Source organism: Dipteris shenzhenensis, chromosome 24 (assembly GCF_047967505.1).
Source record: "Dipteris shenzhenensis isolate YYH24624 ecotype China chromosome 24, Dip_SZ_1.0, whole genome shotgun sequence".
Classification (NCBI taxonomy): domain Eukaryota; kingdom Viridiplantae; phylum Streptophyta; class Polypodiopsida; order Gleicheniales; family Dipteridaceae; genus Dipteris; species Dipteris shenzhenensis.
The window spans coordinates 28,300,136-28,323,900 of record NC_141619.1 but is presented as its reverse complement, the minus strand read 5'-3'; the positions used below and the strand labels follow the sequence as shown (position 1 = coordinate 28,323,900).

The 23,765-nt window shown below is 41.7% G+C and overlaps 1 protein-coding gene across 1 annotated transcript in view; it reads right to left on the bottom strand.

The window, feature by feature from the left end:
* LD (Homeodomain-like superfamily protein) overlaps window positions 1–7,400 on the bottom strand; it is a 73,149-nt gene extending 65,749 nt beyond the window's left edge. The window contains exon 1 of the mRNA XM_087395253.1: window positions 7,203–7,400. Coding sequence (XP_087251379.1) covers window positions 7,203–7,400 — 198 coding nt within the window. The remainder of the gene's footprint in view (window positions 1–7,202) is intronic.
* Window positions 7,401–23,765: the final 16,365 nt, after the last annotated feature.

Here is a 23,765-nt window from a genome sequence, read left to right as displayed (position 1 = left end):
GAAACAATAAATCTGTCCGCTCTTTATCCATTCCAAAAAGAGGCGGGTAAAATCAAATATGCAAAAATATGCTTTTTCACAAAAGCAGATACAACCGGAATGGACTCTCCTTTGAGTTTTACATCAAGCACATGAGTCTTTCTCCTTTGAGTCAAGGTGACTATCCTATTGAAAGTATCAACAATAGCCCGAAGACGGTAACACCAAGGAATGCCCAAAAGTACGTCACAACCATTCAGAGGCATGATGTAAAATTTTTCGGTATCAACATAGCTCTGGATATGAAGACAGAGCTTCCCAATGATTAGAGTGATGGATGTACTCAGCCCTGTAATAGCCATGTCTGCTTGCGCAAGTGAACCCATCTCCTTAGGGCGTATACCCAGCTTTCCAACTAACTCAAGAGAAATAAAATTCACTTTAGCACCTGGGTCGAAGAAAAATAGAGCGGTCTGATCATGAACTTTGCCCCAAGCTCTACAAAGCTATGTATCATCCTCCTATTTCTTATCAGTGATCATGTCACGTACAAAGCCAGCAGATGGCTTTTGCTTCTTGCTCTTTGGATCAGCTTTGGGTTCCGCCTACTGTTCATCTCTATCCTCCGAGGGACACTGCCTTTTCTTCTTGAGTGGGCATTCATGCACCTGATGGCCCTCCTCTCTGCAGCCAACAACAATATACTGTGATAATCAATCGGCTCAAGCATTGGCCAAAAATCCAGTATATCACTCTAGGACAAACCACATTGATGTCAGAGAGAACTTCATTAGAGAAAGAGTGTTACTTGGTGACATCACATTGCAGCATTGTGATAGCAAAGAAAATGTTGCAGACATCTTTACCAAACCACTCAGTAAAAAGCTATTCGAGAAACACCGACTAGCTCTTGGTTTGATGTAGAGGAATTGCAGCATTGTGATAGCAAAGAAAATGTTGCAGACATCTTTACCAAACCACTCAGTAAAAAGCTATTCGAGAAACACCGACTAGCTCTTGGTTTGATGTAGAGGAAGGGCATTCCCATTAAAGGGGTGTGATGGAATGTAATGCTCAGTCCTTCTTCGATTCCCCAAAATCATCATCTTGAGGGAAGGCCTACTTCATGATGTTGATCTTGAGGGAAAGTGTTGAGAGTTCACGCTCAACATCATGTGATCATGTGTGCATAGCACCATCACGTGATCATATGTGCACAACACTAACCTTATAGAGTGCTATAAAGGAAAGGGTTAGATCCCCTAACCCTAACCCTAAAAGGGTTTGTATATATTCTATTTTTTCAACTAAATGTAGTGTACAGTTAGTTATTTGTGGTGTGCTCTCTAGCTGTGCCCTCTCTCCTCATCTCCACTCTTCTCCTCTCCCCTCCATGTGCCAGGTGCTCTACCCTACAAGAGAAGATTTGTCCACCATTGCAAAGCATTTCCCTTCAAGAAAGTGGCGGCTTTTCGAATTTTGGACAACTCTGTGAAATTCCCACCTTAGTATGCTGCATCGAACTGCTGAATAAAAAAAGTGTCGAATTTTACAGCTGAGCCACCCTCTATATAATCTTTATGCTTCCCCTTGGGTGTGAGATTATCATTGACAGGTGGGCTCTGAATACGAGGGCTGCATCTCATTGCCAAGATTTGTGACACTCTGTCCACACAGCAGGATTGAGCATTCCTGGTCCCATTGCATTCATTCCAGACATTCCCGAAAAATTCCCCATCATACTGGGCATAGCAGTTTGCATCCCTGGCTACATCCCAAGGTTTCCATACATCATATTAGACATCATAGCCGGCATACCTCCAAAATCTGTCCCTAATAGCCTTGTATGCCAGGCTGAAATCCATAAGGGAAATTTCCAAGCATCCCCATGCCTTGCTCAGGCTGTCCAACCATCGGCTGAAACATTGAACCTCCTCCGAAGTAACCTATGGGCATCAAAGATGGAGGGAAAGTCTAGTGTCCCAAACCATAAAATGGAAAAATCTGAGGATTTCCACCCATACCTGATGCAGGGGGCATTGCGCCAGCTTGCAAAGTCTTCTTCTTCTTCTCAGGCTTCAAAGGTACATTCACCAAATTTGCAAAGCGTGGATCCTGCATCAACTGCGCAAATGTCAGAGCGGTTCCCTGCAACAATGCCCTGAACTGTTCATCCGCATTTGGCTCCTCAAGGCTCCTGGCACGAAAACGAAATCCTTTTTTTGAGCTTCTGGCAGCCCTAGCAGCCCACCAAGAGCCCACAGACTGCCCTGGTAGTCGAAAATCAGCAAGGCGATGTGATACAATAGCTTTGGAGCACTTTCCCATAATGTGACTTGCCTCTCTCTCCTCTTTTGTGGCCCAAAAGAAAAAGAATAAATGCTTCTACTGCGATGAGCAGGGATGTTATGCGAGGGACTGCAGAAAGAAGAAGGCTGATCAAAAGAAGGAGTCATTGTCCAAGTAGGAGTCAAAGAGTAAAAACCATGGCAAATGTGGTAACGGAAATAGGAGAGGTTTTCTTGGTGACAATTAAGGAACTATTCTTATATCTGACGCCAAAGGGATAAGAGGCTTTTTGAAAATTGAGGACAGCAATGGTTGTTCAGATCATTGTTTTGAGAACAAGGCTGACACCACTTGCGTAAGGGAGGTATCTTTGGGGAGACTCACAAAACAAGAGTCAAGGAGTACAGGGACACTGAAGATGGCAACAAAGCATTTTACATGGATGCTATGGATGCCTCCGGGTGGTACCCAATTTGTTTTCAAAGCAAGAAATCAAACGGGTGAAACGAAGGGCATATATATTCTTTGTGCATACGTTCAGACTTCAGTATCATGCAATCGGCAAAGTGCTTTCCTTGTGTTTCTCAGGTGCTAAGGAACGGAAGGATGAAAGTCTTCCTAGCAAGCAGAGGGGAAAATCTTGTACAAAGGCCATCAAAACCTGCTGCATGACTTCTGTCAAGGACAGTGATGATTACTTCCAAGGAATATGACTTGCTCACAGGGAGAGGGAGAGGCTTCGTTGAGGTTCAGTTGCAAAATATCCGAGGAGCATCTAGAGCTGATGACTTGGTTGTAGGTGATACCAAGGTGGTGACAAGTTGAAACAAACCTTGGAGCAGGACAGTTGGATGTGCCTGATATTAATACCAGGATTGCTCAAGTACATAGGCATCTTGGTGATCAAGATGGTGGTATCATGGACATTGGGTGCTACAGCATTGTACCTATGGTCCCGGATGGCTTACCTGAATGGAGCTGGACCCAAAGGAACAAGAGCTGCGGCTTGAAGGCCATAGATCAAAGCCGTCTCGGAGCTGATGGAGCATCTACATCGACGAGTGGGTGTTGGCCCAGGGTGGGCCCAAGGGAGGGGTATTGGGATTAACATGGTCACCTCCCCACTTGGGAGCCTAAATGAGGACGATGTGGGGGAGGTGCACCAGCAGCAGAGATTGGGTCTGAGAGAAGCCACGTGGGCAGATCAGAAGTCAGTCCCTTGCAAAGGTGAAACCATCCCGTTGAAGCTAAGCCTCATACATCATTACCTTTGTTTTACCCAGGTTGACCTTCATGTCCCGACTCTCACAAAAGATCTGTAGGGCAGCCAAATCCATTCGTGGCCTCGTGTTGTGTTTGAGATTAGTGCCATGTCATTTGCATACAGCAAGATAGGCATGAGGGTCCGTGGAAGTCAATCCAAAGCCACCCAGTGTGCCCATAAAGAAGCTAGCTCATCAATGTAGGCCCTGAAGAGGGTAGTGTGGCCTTCACCCTCGTGTGTGCAGCGTAGACCATGGAAAATACCCCAAAAAATGAAAGGCCGCGCACTGTTGACGCGTGTACAGGGGGAGTTCCATCCCATAAAGCAATAATCACTCCTTGGAGGACCTTGAATATATATGCCTCATGAGCCCTCCACAATCATCCCCTCCCGGGACTTTTTGTGGGCTGTGTGGGCGGCTATGGGGCAGGACTGGGGACCACACACCCGGTCCATTTTCCAAGGGGACACGTGGCACGAACTGCGTGTTCCTACATGGTATCAGAGCAGGCATTTTTGGGGCTGCTTGTTACATGCATGACACGTGGCAGCAGCAACTGTTTCAGGACCTGTGTGCACTTGTGCAGAGCTGTCGTGATCTGCACGAGCAGGCGTTAAGTGCGACTCGCCATGGAGGGCCGTGATTCGTGGCAGATTTTGAAGTGCAGCGGGGCAGCGGCTGCATGCACCAACAGCTGGCTTGCCTACTGTTGGTTGGCGTGGACTTTGAGGCACTTTGGGCCGCTTTGGTTTGCCGACCCCCTGCAGTTTGTCCACATCGCCTTGGTTTGGTACTGGCGTTTGATTTGGTCAGTGCTTTGAATGGTGCTTGAGCCGCTTTGGTTTGCCGACCCCCTGCAGTTTGTCCACATCGCCTTGGTTTGGTACTGGCGTTTGATTTGGTCAGTGCTTTGAATGGTGCTTGAATTTAATGCTTCATAGGGGGGGTGTTGGAGGTAATGGCCTTCACCCTCACGTATACAACGTAGACCATGGAAAAATACAAGGGAAAATGAAGAAAGGCCCCACGCTGTTGACACGTGTACAGGGGGAGTTCCATCCCATCAGCATAATCACTCCTTGGAGGACCCTGAATATATATGCCTCATGAGCCCTCCACAGTCATTCCCTCCCGGGACTTTTGGGGGTCCATTTTCCGGAGGGATACATGGCACGAACTGCGTGTTGCGACAGGTAGGAGATAAAGGACACCCCTGTTTCACCCCAATGGCACCCCCTTTAACACCTCATGTGTGGTGCGTACTCTACAAGTAACTCTTTGTTACATAACAGAGATGGAGGTTGCTTGTTGTATCCAACACACCCACAGCAGAAGAATGTGTATAGTGCTAAATTCGAATCTCACTCCTTTCCCTTGTGCACACAAGTAGATAGAGAAAAATACATATACCTAGATAAATCCAGGAACATTCCCAAACTCATCCTCTAAAAACACAACATAGTGCAGTTTCAATCTCACGATAGTCACTCATAAGATTGAAAACCATAAACTCCATCACGCATAGAGAAAAATACAGACAGATGCATTGAACAGTGACCAATAGAGTAGAAACAGTAGACCTGTATTGCTCCAAAGATGGACAAAACCTGATACAAAACGTGTGCTCAGCGTGCCACCATCTAGCAGTTAGGGTACTGCCAGGAGGAACACTAGCACCTCAGAATCCTCTTCTACCTCTTTATCACACCTCCAAACTCTGTCAGCCTCCATGCTCCTATGGAGCTTCAGCAGACACTGCTCTGTCAGACCTCCTTGCTGCTTTGCACTGCAACCAATGGTGAGGTACTGTTATACATGCAGATCCTGGACCTCCTTGCTGCTCCTGTCTGCATCAATCTATGAGGCACTGTGGACCCTGATCCCTGGCCTTACTGCTGCTCCAATGTGTAGCCAATTGTAAGGCATACAATGAATAGCACACTGCCCATACAATGAATATAGGGCTTGCAGCCATCTGAACTCGCTGACCAGCTATGGACTGGCCGACCAGTCTGTCAGCCAATCTAGGACTGCCCCAGTCTGATCCTGCCTTCAGCATAGAATCCTATACATGGCCCTGGTCCAGGCACCTATTGCTGGGACCTGCTTGTGGACCTACACCTGACCACCTGTACTCATCTGTACCTCCAACAGCACCAGTACAGTCCAAAACTCTCCCAGTCACAGTACCACATGAAGCTGCAGCTCTGCGTCGTCTCCAGACAAGCGTCCCTGAAGCTGCTGAGCAGATATGGCCTCTGAATAGCTCCCTCAGCCCTGTTTTTCTTCTGCATAGGTTCCCTACCACTTCTCTCTGTGATTAGTCCAATCCCATATATACTTGAGTTTACCATGAAACCAACAGCACAGGCACGCTTGACCAGAGGACATGCATTACTGAGCGAGACAGTACTTCTCCGCACACTTGCAGCACACGAATACAAAGCCCCTCCTTTTTTACATCTCAGATATATTCTAAAGCCACCAGAACTCCAAGTAAGACCTTGATTGCACCCACAAGGAGCTTAGGCTACTCATGATTGGCACACATCGTGTTGATATAGCTAGCTAGTAACACCTCCGCACATTTCCCTGTTTTCCCAGATTCAAAGTAGCTTCTTAGAGGTGTGATAACACACGTCTAGTTCCCCCATGGGAAAGGTGCTCTCATGATGATTTCAGTTTTTGGTCCTATAGGCCTTTTTTGGCCTTTGCATATGTTAATAAATCTCTCTCTCTCTCTTTCTCTCTCTTTCCCCAAGCTTGGAAAATCAAGGTGTATGCTAGGATATCCATGTTAAGAAGAGGGTGAAAACCTAGGCAGTATAGACTTCTTAATAGACCTAATGGACTAGCATTACTTTAGAAACAGCATTCGGGATCGTCCTAGTCAGGGCTCACCAAATGGCAGAGTAGTGAGCTACATCAAGAGGGCTAAAGCACTAAATTTCGAAGTATGATCACATCTGTAAAAGGTTGTTTGAAGAAGCAAGCAAAAAAAAAAGAGAGAGAGAAGGCAACGGAAGGGATTCTAGGACATGCAGTTGCATTAGAAAACATAACATACTAATGCACCAACGCATAGCATCCATTAGTGCATGATTACTGCGCCCCTTACCCAGACAATTGATTTCCCTTCATCGAATCGTTCTTAGGATAGGTCGATCATACATGATTGGCAAGACTACTAGAACTGACAGCAACTGCTAAGGGAGAGACATGTTACACTATTAAAGTTCATGTTGCGACGCTGCAACGACATAATAGACGATGTGCATGCGGGAAGAATGATGTAATTTGAACTGAACTCCTATCATCTAAAGGTCCACTATTGCCGCACAGTGCACATAGCTAGACCCAAGACCAAATTAAGATAATTATTAGAGAAACGGAACTGCGATATGTTTTTGTCCCTGTTGAACTCCTGCTCAAAGCTTGATACAGACATAAATTTTACATTGATGTTGTAAGGTACTTTGCATAGGCATCGCTTTACGGTCTCTTGGAAAAATAGGTGGGACAATACCGGCTTTGAGGATTTAGATATTCAGCAATTTAGCGATTCGCAGCACAATAGTACGTATCACGACAGAAAAAACGACCATCTCAACTTTCCTTCCGCAAAATTAGAAGAATCAAAGACTACCCAGGTCACAGCGGAGCCCTAACCATTTCTTGAGCGAGCGGATTCGTCCCTGTGATCCGGCATTGCAGCACGACGACTCTTTGGAGCTCGTCCATTTGCTCGTGAATTCGGTCGCGCTGGGCGTCGAGCAAGCTGCGCAAGCCGGCAAGCTCACCAAGGGAGCCGGGAACCGCTAGTTCGGGGGGGGGAGGGAGAGAAGGAGGGGGAGGGAGCTCGGCCATGGCGAAGGGGGGAAGGGGAGGGGAGATCTGTCAAAGGGGGGAGAGAGGGGGGGAGAAAGGGGTCATTGGGAAGCAGGGGAGGAGGAGAATGACGGGGGGAGGGGGGGAAGGGGGGAGGAGGAGGGGAAGGAGAAGGTAAATGGGGAAGAAAGGGGCGGATCTGGGGGTGAGAAGGTGAGGGACGCCATAGCCAGCGAGCAAACAAAGCAGACTTGTTCGTTTTCTGCTGCTGTTTTCGGGCCAAGGTGAAATTTGGCTGCCCCGCCGGACACGAAGACCGGAGCATCTAATGCTACGTCGTGGTCACATGGTCTTGTTCACCGCGCTTTCTTCGTTGCGCATCGCGACAAGCTTTGCCTAATTCTAATGTTTGTGGTTTTTATCACCCCTCTCCCTTTCACCGCTCCTTTTCCCCCTTGGATCACAACCCTAAAACCAGCACGTAGGATCCTTGAAGAACTTCAGCAATACCTGTCCCACGTTACTAGCCTTTTCACACGAACGAACACCTCTCGCATTTTGAGGGAGTTCCAAAAGGTGGCTTGCGCCACCTCTTAGCAACTAAAGAACTAGAATCTATCTCCTGCAAACCAAAAAACGAGGTTGCATTCATTGTGGCAGGTAATATTGCTACTCCTTAGGGATTGTTCTCTCTTCCCAATGATTCACCGCAACATGAAGGGATTGAGTGAGGGGGGCCAATGATTTCTGAACGTGGGGATCATATCATCAAGCCCTTCCACTCTAACCAATTTCAAATGCACTAGTAGTGGTTTCTCGAGCAATAGTCCATCGACCATGGGTGGTGCCAAAAAAAAAAAGCACTCCCATTCTACCCTTATCAACTTCATTGACCTACATACACCCTCGAACATAACCGCAACCATCAATTGTTTGAAATGCACTCTCATTGCCGCCAACATTCTAGCAACACGACAAGTATTAGCTTCATGGATTGCATAGCACCTCTTACAATTATGGGATGGCTCCAGACGCAATCCTAATCAAATGACAGTCACCAAGCTACTCGAGTTAGGGCCAACATGTCAACAACGACTTGCAAACCTTTAATATTCTAGGCATTGGCAATCAAGTACAAAGGTTCCCAAAATCCCTCCAAAATTGATGAATTACCAAGGGCTTCCACATGATTGTAGGTCATGGGAGAAATGTAAGAATGGGTACATTCACCCTTAACAAGGGTTTAAGTTTGGGATAGTCAAATAAGATACCAAATGTTTGGTATATATAGTCAAATACGATACCAAATGTTTGTTCATTTTTAGCCAAATTAGTTCTAAAAGGGACGATCCATTTGTGTCATGTATGTTGATCATGAGCTCATTAAAGCCAATCAATTTTCTCTGTCATGGATAATTGGAACTCATGGATAGAGGAATCACTTCGTTATCAGACCTTTACTTGGTCGACAATCTCTATGGATGCAATTTACCAATGTTTGCAAATCTTTAGTTAAATCTCTTAATCGTAGTTCAATGAGCATTTGAAAACCTACTCTAGCATATGTTATCAATGTTGAACTCATTTCCTACCATTCACTCTACTAACAGGGTTACTTCCAAATAGGCAAGTCATGGCTCCTATGAGTTTCCAAGCAAAATGATTGAAGGAATACCATTGTTAGTGTCATGTTAAGGGACATTGTCACTTAATCTTATGCACCATCTTTTTCCCTATGTCAAGGAACATGATTGTTGTTTGGGAGACATTGTCAAAACAAACCTTTGCTCTTAGCAATATATGAAACTTTCCATAAGCCCCATGTCCAACTTTCCTTGATGCATGAGGAGCTCATGCATTTAGTTAACGATCTTGTCCCTCATATATCCCCTCGATGATTCAACCACCAATGTATAGTTCTCATCATTGATTGTTTGACCATTATTTTAAAGACTCCCCAGGCGGTCAGATGTGCTCACTAAAAATAGGCTGGTTGATAGTCAATGTTTTCTTTTTTGTTTTCTTCCACGATCGACGCCACAGCAATTGTTGATTTGTTTGGTTGGAAAAATATAGTTGAACAACCACTGTACTTCACAAACCAAGAAAGAGAAGGTGATGGATCGAACTCTACATTAGACTCCCTAAATCTCAAGTCTATTTTTAACACATAATGGATTCTAGGTCTTAGAAGACCGCCATGCAACCTTACTTCTTGATGGAAGACCTAATGCAATTTTGATCCAACATCACTATGAGGTAAGAATCTCAGTTGTCCCCATAAATCAAGTATCAAACCATTCCATTCATGAAACAAATGCCATGACAATGTTAGAAGGGGCAAGTTCCAAAGAGGATAGTGAAGATGGACCCATGGTGATCCAGTGTATAGCTTATGCAGCCCTCATTTGTGAGCAAAGCCCACAAGTACTAGTGTACACAAAATGGTATAAGCCTCGCGAATGTTTTCTTGGATAGAGGTGTAGCCATTAACATCATGCCCAAGAGTACCATGGTGCAATTTGGTCTAAATCTTATCAATTCAATCCACATCGAGGTCAAAATAATTACTCAATGGAAGGCTATGCCCTTAGGAGTTGTTAAACGAGTTTCCATGCAGATTGGTTGGGTCACCTTCCTTTACAACTTTGTTATCTGTTACATGGCCTCACGTATATGCTCTTGTTGGGAAAACCATGGTTGAAATCTGCTAAGGCTTTCAAGGTTGGTCTATTGATGAACTCGAGAAGCCCCTATGGTCTACATCTTCACCCGTTGACATGGTCATTGGCAACTCTCTCAACATAGGCAAATAGAAAGGGGAGGAGGATTTTGAAGAGGAAGCGAGTGCAAAAGAAAGGTAGAGTGCCTTTGAGATTAGAAAATCCATCGGGAGCAATCAACCTACATCAAGCACTCACCCTTTCATGGCAAGACATATGATACAAAAGTTATAGAGGATAGTGAGACCTTGACTTCTTGGATCATGCTAGTCTAGAAGAAGCAGAAGTTATCATCTTGGACTAGAAGAATAGGTCTTGGGGAACAAGTTGCTTATATTTGCATGTTCATGACTACTAAGCCACTAGTGAAATAAACATCCAATTGATGTTGAAATTGCTTATACATGTAAGTTGATGACTAGTAAAATGCTAGAAAGGGGATTACTACTAATGAATCCCATAGTAGCCATAGCTCACTACTAGAGCTATTAGATGGCAAGCCACTATGTTTGGCAAGTGCGTCGCCATATGCTAGAAGGTTATGCCCTATAAGGATCTTAAACATGGCTACTTTTAGCCAAGTATGCTAAGATGAATGATGACCTCCATTATCAATGAGATTGCTAAGTTGGGAAAACCTCCTGGCCAAGTAGCCCTACAGTGGGGAATTCAATTAAGGAGCAGTGTTTTACCCAAAAGCACTAGACTAGAGCGATTGAGGAGCAGCATCGACATTTTAGACTGATTGATTCCCCAAGAAGATATGGAAAAGATCTCATAAATCGATCATGGGGATAGCCTTTAGAAATCGATTGCATCCTATCTTTGTGCATGGCACCACTTAGTTGCTTACTTGTGAATAATCATTCCTATGCTTTGGGATCTCTTGCACATTCCCATGCCTTAGACAATGACCCAAACTTTAGGAGCCCTACATTTCTATGTGTTTCCTCAACATATCCATGCATGGTCGAAATGGAGAAAATGTGCACATTTCACCATACAAGTCATGCATGATCCTTATGAACTTTGTGACTATAAGTTCTTTGCTCATTAAAAGGTCTTTGCAAAGTTTCATGACCATCTTTGGACACATACAAGTATGGTGTAAACAGACTTAGAGGGGGTCACATATAAAAAATATGACTATCATATGTGTTGAATGAAATGATATTTTTAAATATATTTTTTTATTTATAGAGGGGTATTATTAAAAACATTTTTGAAAGGAAGTTTCAGAAGGTTACAGAAACAAATCTCTTGGCAAATGTTCATGTTCTTTGAGCTATACATTCCCAATGATATCAGTTGTGCTAGCCCATACAAGTTAAGGCACCAAGACGAGTGTAACATCTTTTGATGCTTGGGAATATTGATCATAACCAACAAGATCATCAAACATAGCCATAAGTCATAACCCTCATTGTATCCCTCTTTCCTACCTAGCCCTAGGTAGTGGTAGCCCAAACTATTGTGTCCTTTTTTATATAGCCATTGGCATAGATGTTGGAATGTCATGTTCTTCAATATTCATGCTTAAGACAAGCTAGCATCCTTAGGAGCTTCATTCCACTCTAATTTTGCTAAAATATACAATAGCACCTAGGCCACAAGCATGAAGAGTTGGTAAGAACCTTGCATGCCGCTTAGAGCTTCAGTGTGCTCTTTAAGATTGCCCCGACATCTTCCAACAGAGACTCTGTATTTGACTCCAAGCATTCCACTCAAACTCACGGTGGTGGATGATTTTGACAAATGCTTGCAATATGATTTGTGGATGCTAATTGTTGTATGACATCCATGTGTAGCACGTAGGGGCTAGGGACTAGGTACAAAGCACTAGCTTTTTTATTTTTAATGCAAAAGGCATGGAGGAAGGCCTAAAAACAAGGGAATTGGGCGCCTCACCTTTGCTCTAACAAAAAAGAATAATTTTTTACTGAAAAAGTTGGAGGCGTTTGCTTTGAGGAGCAAGGGAGCTAATTATGGAGCTGGGAAGCTCAAGCATGAAGAAGGTGCTAGAACCCAACCAACAATAGCACAATCTCTATCTTTGTGGAGTTTGCCTTCTTTGGATGCCAAAAAGCAAGTTCGATTTCAGCTATAAAAGATAAGGACAGAGCGCTCAGTTTCAAGCAATTAGGTCACTTGTCTTTTCGTTTGCTAGAGGTGGTGGCTCTCTTCTTGGAGAAAGCGAGAGAAGCTGCAAGAATTGAGATAGTCGTCTATTTGGGGCATCTGTGCTCAGAATTTGGCTATGAGTTGATCTAAAGAGTTGAAGATCAAAATAAGAGCTAGCTTTTCATCTCAATCCGAGGTCATGGGGGCGAAAATTTATGGTCAAATTCATAGACAGCAGCTGTGTAGGAAGCATGTCGACTTTTCTTATATTGCTCTTTTTGTAAACTCCAATAAGTGGTGTCACTAGAGGAGTAGTGGTGAGTAGAGCATCTTCTATTTGTGGCTATACCTCTGATATATTGGTTCTTTCTCATCCTTTGCATCTCTTTCTCTATTGTCTATTCGTCGCACAAGATTGTCCTTGAGCAGTGGTTGATTTCTTGCATTCTCGGGTTTTGTTTCTTTACAAGAATCTGTGCAGATAAGTTGTGGTGTTGCGACCTTTGGTGATTGTGGTAGTTGTGGGTGTCGTGTGAGCCGATTGTGTTGGCGGTATGGTGCCAAGCCGACTGTGCGCTCATCTCTCTTTTCCCAACGGTCTCTTATTCTCGTAATGTGACTACTAACATGCCCCTTTTGTGTGATGGCCATAGAATTGGACTTGCCACTATGCTTATGCAACTACATCCCCTTTCTCTAACAACTTACCAACAGCTACCTTGTCTATGATCGCTTGTCACTTGCTAAAATGGACATCCTAGCATCTTTCTCTCATAATTCATCCCAACTTTATCCCATTGGATCCAGTCATGATTTCCTATTGCATGACTGATAGTATGTGCCCTGCTGTTAAATTTAAAAACTAGAATTCATCCCCTTACCAACAACTATCTTGTCTATGATTGCTTGTCACTTGCTAAAACGGACATCCTCGCATCTTTCTCTCATAATTCATCCCAGCTTTATCCCATTGGATCTAGTCATGATTTCCTATTCAAGAATTGCATGGCTGATAGTATGTGCCCTGCTGTTAAATTTAAAAACTAGAATTGCACTAGAAATACCCAATCATTCACCATCATGTTTCCTCTTCTTATATGAATTGAGAAAATTGCAAGCTAGTAAGGCTCAATTGCAAACTTGCCTCAAACTTGCCTTCACGATGGAGGAAGCTTATTGAATGGATAATTAATTGCAAATAGCCTAATCATCAAACAATTATACTAAATTTTTGTCATGGTAATGAGCTCTTTATGGGATGGGTAGTCACCCATTCTACAATATCTTCTCAGCTTTGAACATGAATGTCACAAGACATTCGTGATGCAATTTTTTCTTTTGTTTATTATTATTGCATTTGTAAGAGATAGAAAGGGGACATGGAGGTCAAATGTGTGTGTGTATTTTTTCCCAAGCGGTTAGAAAAATCATTGTTGCAAAGTCATGACAACAAAATCTCGTCACAAACATGGAATAAATTTCATTATGCATAATGAATTATAGTGTTACTAGAGAACAAAGTTCAAGTCTCATAAAATACACTCTAAAGAAGGTCAAGGCCTATCACCTACAACCATCCAATAAAACACAAACATTTGTTATAACTTAGTTGAGAATAATAAGACTACGAAAATTTAGCTATTGATGTTAACCATAGTTGAGTATAAGAACCAAACTATCAAGGAAACATTGCTAATTACCAGAATATGCTTTGCACAGGGAATCAAAACGTCATTATAATCCTAAGGTGCAAGCCAAGTAGTGCACAAGTGTGTCTTTGTGTGCATGCGCATGTGTGTGTGTGTGTGTGTGTGTGTGTGTGTGTGTGTGTGTGTGTGTGTGTGTGAGAGAGAGAGAGAGAGAGAGAGAGAGAGAGAGAGAGAGAGAACTAGAATGTTACTTGTAGACCAGTTTATACATATGACTAAAAGGTGTGGCTATATACCATTCGGAAGATGGTAGAATAGCCAAATTATCAAGGAAAAGAACGTTGCAATGTTAAAGGTAGATATAAAACTTTGACCTTCACCAGTGCTATATACATGGGCCAACCAATCCTTAGTCTAACCATGAAGAATAGACCAAGTATGCGTGTGGATATATGTGTGCGGTAGTCATAAAATGGAGCGGGAAAGGATGGAAGGATGGGAAGAGTGGGGGGGGGGGGAGGGGAGGGGGAGGGGGTTGGATATTCTCAAGGGTTATTATGTGTAAGGCCACATGGATGGAGTAATTACTTGTTTCATATATACTATAGGTACACTTGACAGTTGGCCCCAATCATAAAGATATCATCATTAATACAAGTGAGGATTGTGGCCTTGGAGCTATCCATAATTGGTGTACATCAATTTAATCAAGCATCCTCGATCCATCATGTTGATCTAGGATAAGGGAAACAATGGGGGGGCTTGTTGCATACAGAAAAAGAAAAGGAAGGGGCAACCATGCACATAAAGGGGGTGTTATAGATCAACACAATTGCAAAGTCTTATCACATCTCAGTCATAAGGAGTGTAAATGGTGGCTTGTCTCAAAAGTATCCATGAGATAAATAAGGATTTCATCCTAGCTTTCTCTGTTTTTCTCACATAAAGTGAGAAATCTGCCTTGGAAAGTTAGTGCTCAAATGCGTTAGCAAAGAGATCTCTATACCTAGCCGTTTAGTGCATTGGTTTAGCAACTAGTGTGTGACATGTTTGAGCTGCTCCTTTGGTCATAAGTGGATATCTTCCATTTTAAGACCCAGGCCTCGTTTGTCTCGAGATCTCTATACCTAGCCATTTAGTGCATTGGTTTAGCAACTAGTGTGTGACCTGTTTGAGCTGCTCCTTTGGTCATAAGTGGATCATTGCCATTTTAAGACCCAGGCCTCGTCTGTCCCGAGTGAAATCCAGTTGGAAAGTAGTCGTGTGTGTGTGTATGATCCATAGCTCCCCTTGCCGTCCCAACTACTCCATCTTGAACATCTGATTCCTCATCATTAAGTCAAAGATTATGGGGGTCCACTGCTCATGCGGATGTGAAGTTGAAGCACCAGAAAGAACGGGAGGGGTTCCCAATCTCGCGAGTGGAAACCCCCTTTTGTAATGCCTCCAAAGCAATGGGGTACTCACCTAGAAAATCAAGTTAGCCCCATGGCCAACCACCAAAAGTCTCGTAGAAGGGCTGTGTTGGACAAGGCTTTGTGGCCCTGGAGTTCGAGAGAATGAGGAATATTCTTGAGTTGCCTTGTAGGAGAGGGGCCTTGGGCCTGCAACAAGGAGGCAAATTGAGACTGAGAGACGAAGAAGCCGCACTCTGACCAGGGGGCTTATGTAGAGGTGTGTGCGGTGAGTGGTTGCCAAAGTGGGGAGGGAGACGCAGGGACTATGGTGAGGGGAGGAAGAGGCTGTGAAAGGTGGGGTGTGTGTGTGAAGGGGAGGGAGGGGGAATGGGTAGTGAGGTGATTCATGACTTTGCTATCGTGGCTACAGGGGAGGCGGGGGCGAATAGAAGGGTGGGCCAGAGGTGGAGAGACAGAAGACGCGGGGGGCCGGAGCAAGTGGGTAGAGGGTTTGGAGGTGGGATGATGGAGCGTGAGAGCTGGGGAGGGACACCTCTCTTAAGCCTGAACTAGTGGTAGATTCCTGACCCCGCTGGGGACCTTGGGAAGCTACAGAAGAGGATCCACCGAGAGATTGAAGAAAACCTCGGTCTTCGGTGTTCAAGGTTGATCTGCTGGGCCTCACTCAATGTGCCCCACCTGTGTCGGGAAAGCTGCTGAGGGACTCATACTCGCCTGCTTTTATCAAGGGACTTTATAATAGGTAATGGGAAGGATATGAGTGAACTAATGGGGAAATTAGGTGAGAGCCATTAGGGGGGTAGGAAACCCATGGTCCCTTTCAATCTATTAGTATTCTCGTGGAACTAGAGACCAAGAAATGAAACATCGTTCCTCCTCGAAGATTACATCCCAATAAATCTCATCAAAGTGTAGTATAAATAATATTCTCAATAATGTGATGCAATAAATTATTATCGATAAGTGTGTGTGCATATATTCACATGCATCAATTATTAGGCTTTGTGGTGAGTATTTTTGTGTGATCGTATTGACATTTTTTCCCTTATTGCAATGGACAATTAGGTTGGTAATTTATCCTCCTTATACAATTGTCTCAAATAGACGTGTGGGATGACAATGCATAGCTAGTCACCAACGGCCATTCATATATGTTACTCCATTGACTATTTGGGATGAAAACATGAGATTTTCTTTTTTCATACCAGATTGTTATGCCCTTTGTCTTTTAATTTATTATTGTTGTTCCTCTTATTTTATTTCATGCGAGTTCTTGTAAAATCCAAACTATTATGCCATTTGTATTTTGTTTTATAATTATTGTTCCTCTTCTTTTATTTCATGCAAGTTCTTGTAAAATCACAATGAGGCACTAGTGCAAAAAATAATTTCTCTCTCGTGATTTTTATTTTGGGAAAGTAAGAAAACTCCCAAAGCTTGATCTTGCTTTGATGCAACTTGTTCTTTCTAAATTCTATAGACAAAAACAACAACTTATGTGGGGGGGAGGGGCAAAAGCGTAGCTACTTGCACTCCCTTGGCCCAATTTGATAATGTGACCAATTTAACATTTTCCTAGTTATATGTTTATTCTTATTGTTCTTTTAATTCTCCTCTCCACCTACATGAATTAGAATATTACATCATTTGTGGGTTGATTAACACAACAATACAAGGTGTACAAGGAATTTCCCACAAGGGTGCACCATAAATTTGCACTAGCACATGAGTATTTTCTATTGACTCCCATTAGTATTTTCTATTGACTCCGTAGAAAATATATGAACTTTCAAAAGCATGCAAAGTTGGGTAGATAAGGGAAAATAACCTCACTTTTGGATAACTCAAGGATTGCAAATAAAGAAAAGCACAACTGTAAGCCTTGTAAGCGACCATGGGATGGTACTCCACCTTTATACATACATTTAGTATTGTAGGAAGACAATGATTTAAAAAACTCAAGTCCAATAAAAAAGCATCAAGCTCTCAACACGAGGGTTCAACATAGATGTCACATAGTTGTTGCAAATGATATTAGAATGATATACACAAATTTGCATCTTATATGCCTACAATACTGAAAATCCATAGTTACCACTTAAGAAATCAAATTGCAAAGCCCAACTTAGGTGGGAGCTATCAAACCGCACGCTCAATATATCCCAACTCTTATAGGAGTTGCCATCTTATTCTATCTATTAGTTCTTAATGGCAAAGTCACCCGTGTCATAAATAGCAAAATTTGCAATAATATAAGCATCATCCACACCTTTAGATTTTAAATGCATTTAGAATTAATGGCATGAGAAGGCCATGGGGATTCCTAGAAGTATTGAGTTCAAAATGGATCCATGTTCATCATTTTTTCATGCTTTCATTGATTCAAAACATAATTTGAAACCTTAAACAAGGGATTGGGTGCATTATATTGCAACTTCATAATGTCTAATATATTGTTAGGTATGGTTTTCAAGTATTTCATAATGTCTAATACATTGCCAGATATTGTTTGACATTATCCATGCCAATGAAACCTATCTTTAAAAATGTGCTCCTCTATTATCAAAGACTTAGAGTGAAAACTAATCCAATGGGAGCCGCCTTTCTCCCAAATTATCCAAGATTAGACCATTTAGTAAGGTGCAGTCAAAGATAGAATCATAGCAGTAGAGAGAATATTACTTTGCCTAATGTTGGTGTGACTTTTTTTGTTAGATCCACAATCCACTTGGCTTCTTTTCCATGTAAGCGATTACTTTTCGTACTATTCCAAGAATTTATAGACACATTAGCATTAGGACTTATTATATATTGAATCATTTTCATAGCTAAGGTAGAGGTAATCATCAAAAATTTTTAGCACACTTAAAGCCACTTCTCACAAGTTGAGGCAATGTGTACTAGAACAACGAACCCATCAAGGGACTTGTCCATGTCCTCTTTTGATAACCCCTTTTACAAAATCTCTATAACATTGTTTATAGCTGGGTAAACTCAATTATACATCAAAACCTTAGATAACCCCATTTACACATTAGCATTAGGTGAGACATTCTGTTCAAATTTGATGAACGACGTATATGTAATAAGCAATTTTATGATGCAATTTCAAATTGATGGAGAGCATCCAGGTAAGACTCTTTATACAGCCAGTAATCAAGGCTTTAAGATAGGATTTTTTAATTAAAAAACTTACTTTATACATGTATAGGTCTCTTATACTAATATAGACTTGGATATCCATGTTGGAGCTAATAAAAGTCTTCTTGCATGATTCATGAGACTTGCATATACTTCTTGCATATATGAGTGATGAGATAGACCCTTAAATGTACTTGCAAAACACAAAATTCAATGCTTCTTTTCATGTTCTTGGTAAGACTTAGATTGTAGGACAAAGGAATGTGTGCCACATGTCCTGAGGGCATTGGCTACTACGAGGCATCCCATACAGACTAATAAGGGGATAGATGGCATGTGCTATAGGTTGGGATTGTAAGTATCATTCCTAAAAAAGGAAGGGTGCAAAAAGCTTGGGAAAGTTAGGGAACAAGTATACTTGGTTGGAAAGTGCTATTTAAAGGCATGATTCTAGCCATATTACTAGTGGAAACAAAAGATGATTTGAATGCATGGGAGTTGGAAAATATAAATATGTCTACACGAAGAGAAGTTAGCTCTAGCTTGTGGTAGGGGATTGTCCATCTCGTGTGTTTTTCTTGGAGACATATCAAGGAAAATATCGATATAATTATGGATAAAGAGTGTAATCTAGTTAGTGTGTTTTGGCACATAGTAGCTATGTTTAGAAGAGAACTTGGAGAGATAGTGGATGCTCTAGCAATGGCTAATCCAGCTTGGGATAGCAAGATGCAAGAGGTGCTGGCTGGTGTGGATTGAAATTGGTGATCGGGGCTTTACTAAAAAAGCTATTTGGGAAGGCCCTTTGTTCTATGGATAAAGATAGGACCTTGAGATCAGATGGGGTCATAGTGGGGTCCTACACTGCATTTTGGCATTTAACAAAAGGAGACTTAGTAGAGATGGCTAATCCCTCTCTCTTGAAAGGCATACTATAAAAATATGTGAATTTTGGATTGTTAAATCTTTTTCCCAAATGCCAAAATAGGTGGGCAATTGGTGCCCAATAACAATGCTAAAGACATCTTACAAGATTTTGGCTAAAGCCTTGGCTTTATGTATTTGGGATGTCTATGTATTGGTAGTGGATAGGGACAAAATAGTTTTGTAAGGGTGAGGGATATCTTTGAGAATGTTTTGAATGTATCAATTGCCTTGGATTATGCATGCACAATGGGTATCACAAAGTTTGTTGGAACATTGGTGGGTTGGTGATGCATTGGTGAGAATGGTGAAGGCTTTCTTCAAGTAATAATTTTATAGTTTGTTCCTAATTGGAGGGTAAGTTGGTAGGTTTACACTACTCTCTTGTTTGCTCTACACACAACAACCCTAATGGCCCTCATTAAAAAGGGGGTTGAATATGGAAATATTTGTGCCTTTGCATTGCTAGCAAGGAATCAATTCTGTGCATAATTATCTATAGATGACATTGTGATGTTTGAAGATTGAATCCCTAGCATGAACAAGATGCCACTCTACAAACATTTTGATTTGTGTTTCATTGAGCATCCCCATCATAACTATTGTATAATTTCTTTATGTAGTCTGTCCTAGTAATAGCACATTCTTATTGAGTTTGGGAAGATATAAGACATCATTAATGTAAGATCTCTGTCCTATCTAGTTGTCTTTAAGTAGACCCTTTACCTTAAATTGGGTTTGGGATATTGTTAGCCATGCACGTTCTTTGATACTTCTAATTAATTCATTTCCAAAAACCATTCTTTGTGACATGTTACAATGTCATGCTTTGTATCTATCATGGATCTTGACTTTCATTGCCATACTCTTCCATTACAATTCATTTGATTAAATTGTTGATTTGACCTTGATTGTCTTCATAACCATGTCCTCCACCTTTGTTATCCTATGTTTTTTTCCCTTGATCATGTTTCTTGATTATTTTGATCGTATCTCTCATACAATGCAAATCAATGATAATAATTGTGACAACTATTGGGAGAACTTTTCTACATAGTTTTTCCCTATTTGATAGTTACATTTATTCAATTGATTGTTGGAATCACAAAATGTGAGATACCAAATGATTATTGTTGTTGCTTTCCTCTCCTTGATGAGTATTCCCCACCCACCTTAGTATTTATTTGATGTTAAAAAAGCTTGTTTCTTCATGAATCCTTTCTTGTTTGTATATTTTGTGTCCTTCATTCTTCACTTAGAAAGGTTGCTTACAAGTCTTCAAAATGATGTGTATGGTGAACACAAAGAGAGTCAAATTGTATTGCAGTAGTGTGTGTTACATTGATGAAGGCCAAAATGAGGATATATATCCTCCACATAGCTCTTAGGAAAAAAACCTCCTAAATGGAAATAAGTTCACACCATGCTATTCATAGTCTAATAAATCCCCCCTAAAGTGGCAATGTGAGAATGTACATACGATGGATTAATCACCAAAAGAAAGTAAGCCTAAAGATGCAAAAAGCTTCAATATTTTTTGGCCTGCCCTCAGGGTAGCCTTAGCAACGCTTCAAATTTGGCAAATAGGCATTTTTAGAATTTTTAGAATTGCATTTTTCCTATTGGACAATATGTTGACTCTTCTTCATTGGACTTGAATGAAGATTTTAAAGTGGTTGACTCTCTCTCCCCCCCCTTCTTTATCTCCTCAAGTCTTCTTACACACCATCTCCACCTTTTCTTCCCCCCTCCCCCCCCCTCTCTCTCTCTCTCTCTCTCTCTCTCTCTTTATCTCTTGTAGTCTTCCTCCACACCATTTCCTTTTTGTTTGCTTTTTTTATCTTGGGCAGGCCTAATGAATGATTAAATATCATTCACCTTGTTATAGGTAGTGCCTTGGTAAAAAGATATACCATGTTTAGCTGCTGTGAAGGATAGTAGATCAAGCTAATCTCTCTTGCATGCAACATCTCTTTGACATAATGATGATGTACATGTACGTGTGTTTTGTGCAGCCATGAAACATAAGATTTTGTGCATTGTCATTGTCAATGAGAATAGTGTCAATAATTTTAGACATGTGGCATTCAAATAGTGGAGCCATTGTATTGAGGGTGCCCCAAACCTCAGCCATCTAGCCTAGCCCGGCACACAATCTCTATCTGAAATAATGATGGTATACCTCTATGTGTTTTGTGTTGGTAGGATTCTTTGCACTTTGATTGTTAGCGAGAATTGTGTCAACATTTTTATTACATGGCATTCCATTACCCTCAGCCACCTAGCTGGTATAATATTGGGTTGATTGCCCTAGTCTTGGGAATAATGTTTTACAAGCTGGTTTTTCGTGCCTTGTTTTTGGCAATATTTTTGTTTGTCATTGGGCTTTAATGGCTCAAGAAAGTCTTATTTGCTAGCATTTTGTTTCAAGAACAGCAAAAACATTTATCTAAAATCTCTTGATGATCAAGAGTTCATTGTGATTTTTTTTTTGGGAGAATTTTTGATCCAAAGAGTGGTGGAATCCTCTAAGTGTAAGAGGACTATGCATGTATCAAGAGGGGATGTTGAAACCCTTATGTATTTTAAACACCTCAAGGGAGATTGTGCATGGACTTCTCTAGTGGGATAAGAAGAATGCAAGTCTGTAACATTGGCCTTGTGAATGCATGTGCTCTACACATGCTATGTAATATTGTATCTATTAAAGATGAGTGCAATGCTCATCATGTTGTGCCACATGTTGGTGTTGAGAGGGGATGGTGGAATTGTCATGTAATGGAAGTAAGACATGAGTGGGTATGTGGGTTTGTCTAAGCATGTTAGGATGAGCCAATGATGCATGGGTGAGTTGATTAGGGGATCAGGACCCCACTCCAAATACTTATATAAGTACACACATGGTGAAAGTGTTGATGTAGTATAAAGTCCAAACTTTGAAGTTGGATAGATCTTGCTCTCTTGCCTCTCTTTTTTTTTTTTGGTGAGCTTCCCTTTTGAGAGTTTCTACCCTTTGACATCCTCTCTCTTTGGACTCCAACTTCTAACAACACTGTTGGCAACTCTTAGGCTTTACAACACCAATAATCATGAAATGACTATAAACAATCACAATAAGCTATGGTAATCAAAGTCGCTAGCAACCCCATATAATGTGAGATACTTTAGAGGTTAAAGCTTTAGAAAGGAACTCTCCATGCTTGATAAGCAGTTATGAGAAGAAAGAGATGCAATGAAGAAAAAAAAGTATGTTATGGAAAAACGACCTATAGCTCAGGTAAATGATGCTACAATGGTGGTTGTAAACATTGCTTGTGAAGAGAATTAGTGATGAAAAAAAATAAAGAAGTGTAGGTCCTTTAGACAAACTGAGAAAACTAGTGACGTGGAAATTTATGCAACCGACCTTCTGCACAAGACCTTCCAACCATAAGGCCTTAGTCAACTTTTGAATAAAACTGCTACAAAAATACTGTCACTAGCTGCTACCCTTTGTTAACTTCATCTCTGCATATTGTGTTGCCTCACATCTATTCTGCCAGCTACAAGCAAGTTCAATCAGACTTTAAAGGTTCACAAAGGAAAGGAAAAATGACACCAGCCAGTGAGGAATGAAAGGTCCATTTGCAATGCAGCAACAACGAAGCTTGGAGTAGTAGTTTTAAAGGGAGAGGGTGGCTATGAATGTAGTAAGAGTAGAAACGTGGGAGAAAAGCCTAGAGCTAACGGGTGGAAACTCCCAAAAGTAAAGTTCACAAAAACATCGGAGAGGCAAGAGAGCAAGATCGAACCAACCCCAAAGTTTGGACTTCATTCCACACTACACGCTTCAACCATGTGTGTCCTTATACAAGTATTTGGATTGGGGGCTCATCCTCACATGCCTAGCCAAACCCACACACCCACTCTAATCCATACACATTCAACTCTAGTCGTGAAGGCTAGCTTGTACTCAGCTTCACATGAAGAGGTGACTTGTTTCCTGCTCAACCAAGATATGTATGAGTTGCCACGAAAGTACGTTATGCATAGACCCATGAAGTTTTGCCATCAAGCTCTAATCCATATACATTCAACTCTAGTTGTGAAAGCTAGCTTGTACTCTACTTCACATGAAGAGGTTACTACGATGGCTTGTTTCTTGCTCAACCAAGATATGCACGAGTTGCCAAGAAAGAAACAATTTCCACTGGTGGATTATCTAGTAGCATAGTCAAGAGCCCAATCTGGATCATTAAGTGCATGAAACTAAAAGTAACCCCCCTTCGCATAGGACAAACCAAGGTATTGGGTGCCCTGCAAATATTTAAGAATGCTACCCAATTTACCTATGCTGGATGTCAAGACAAGTGTTGTATAGGTAAATTGGGTAGCCAATGGCCTCATTGTAAACTATTGTAGAGTTATAAATGGATAACTTAAGCCTCG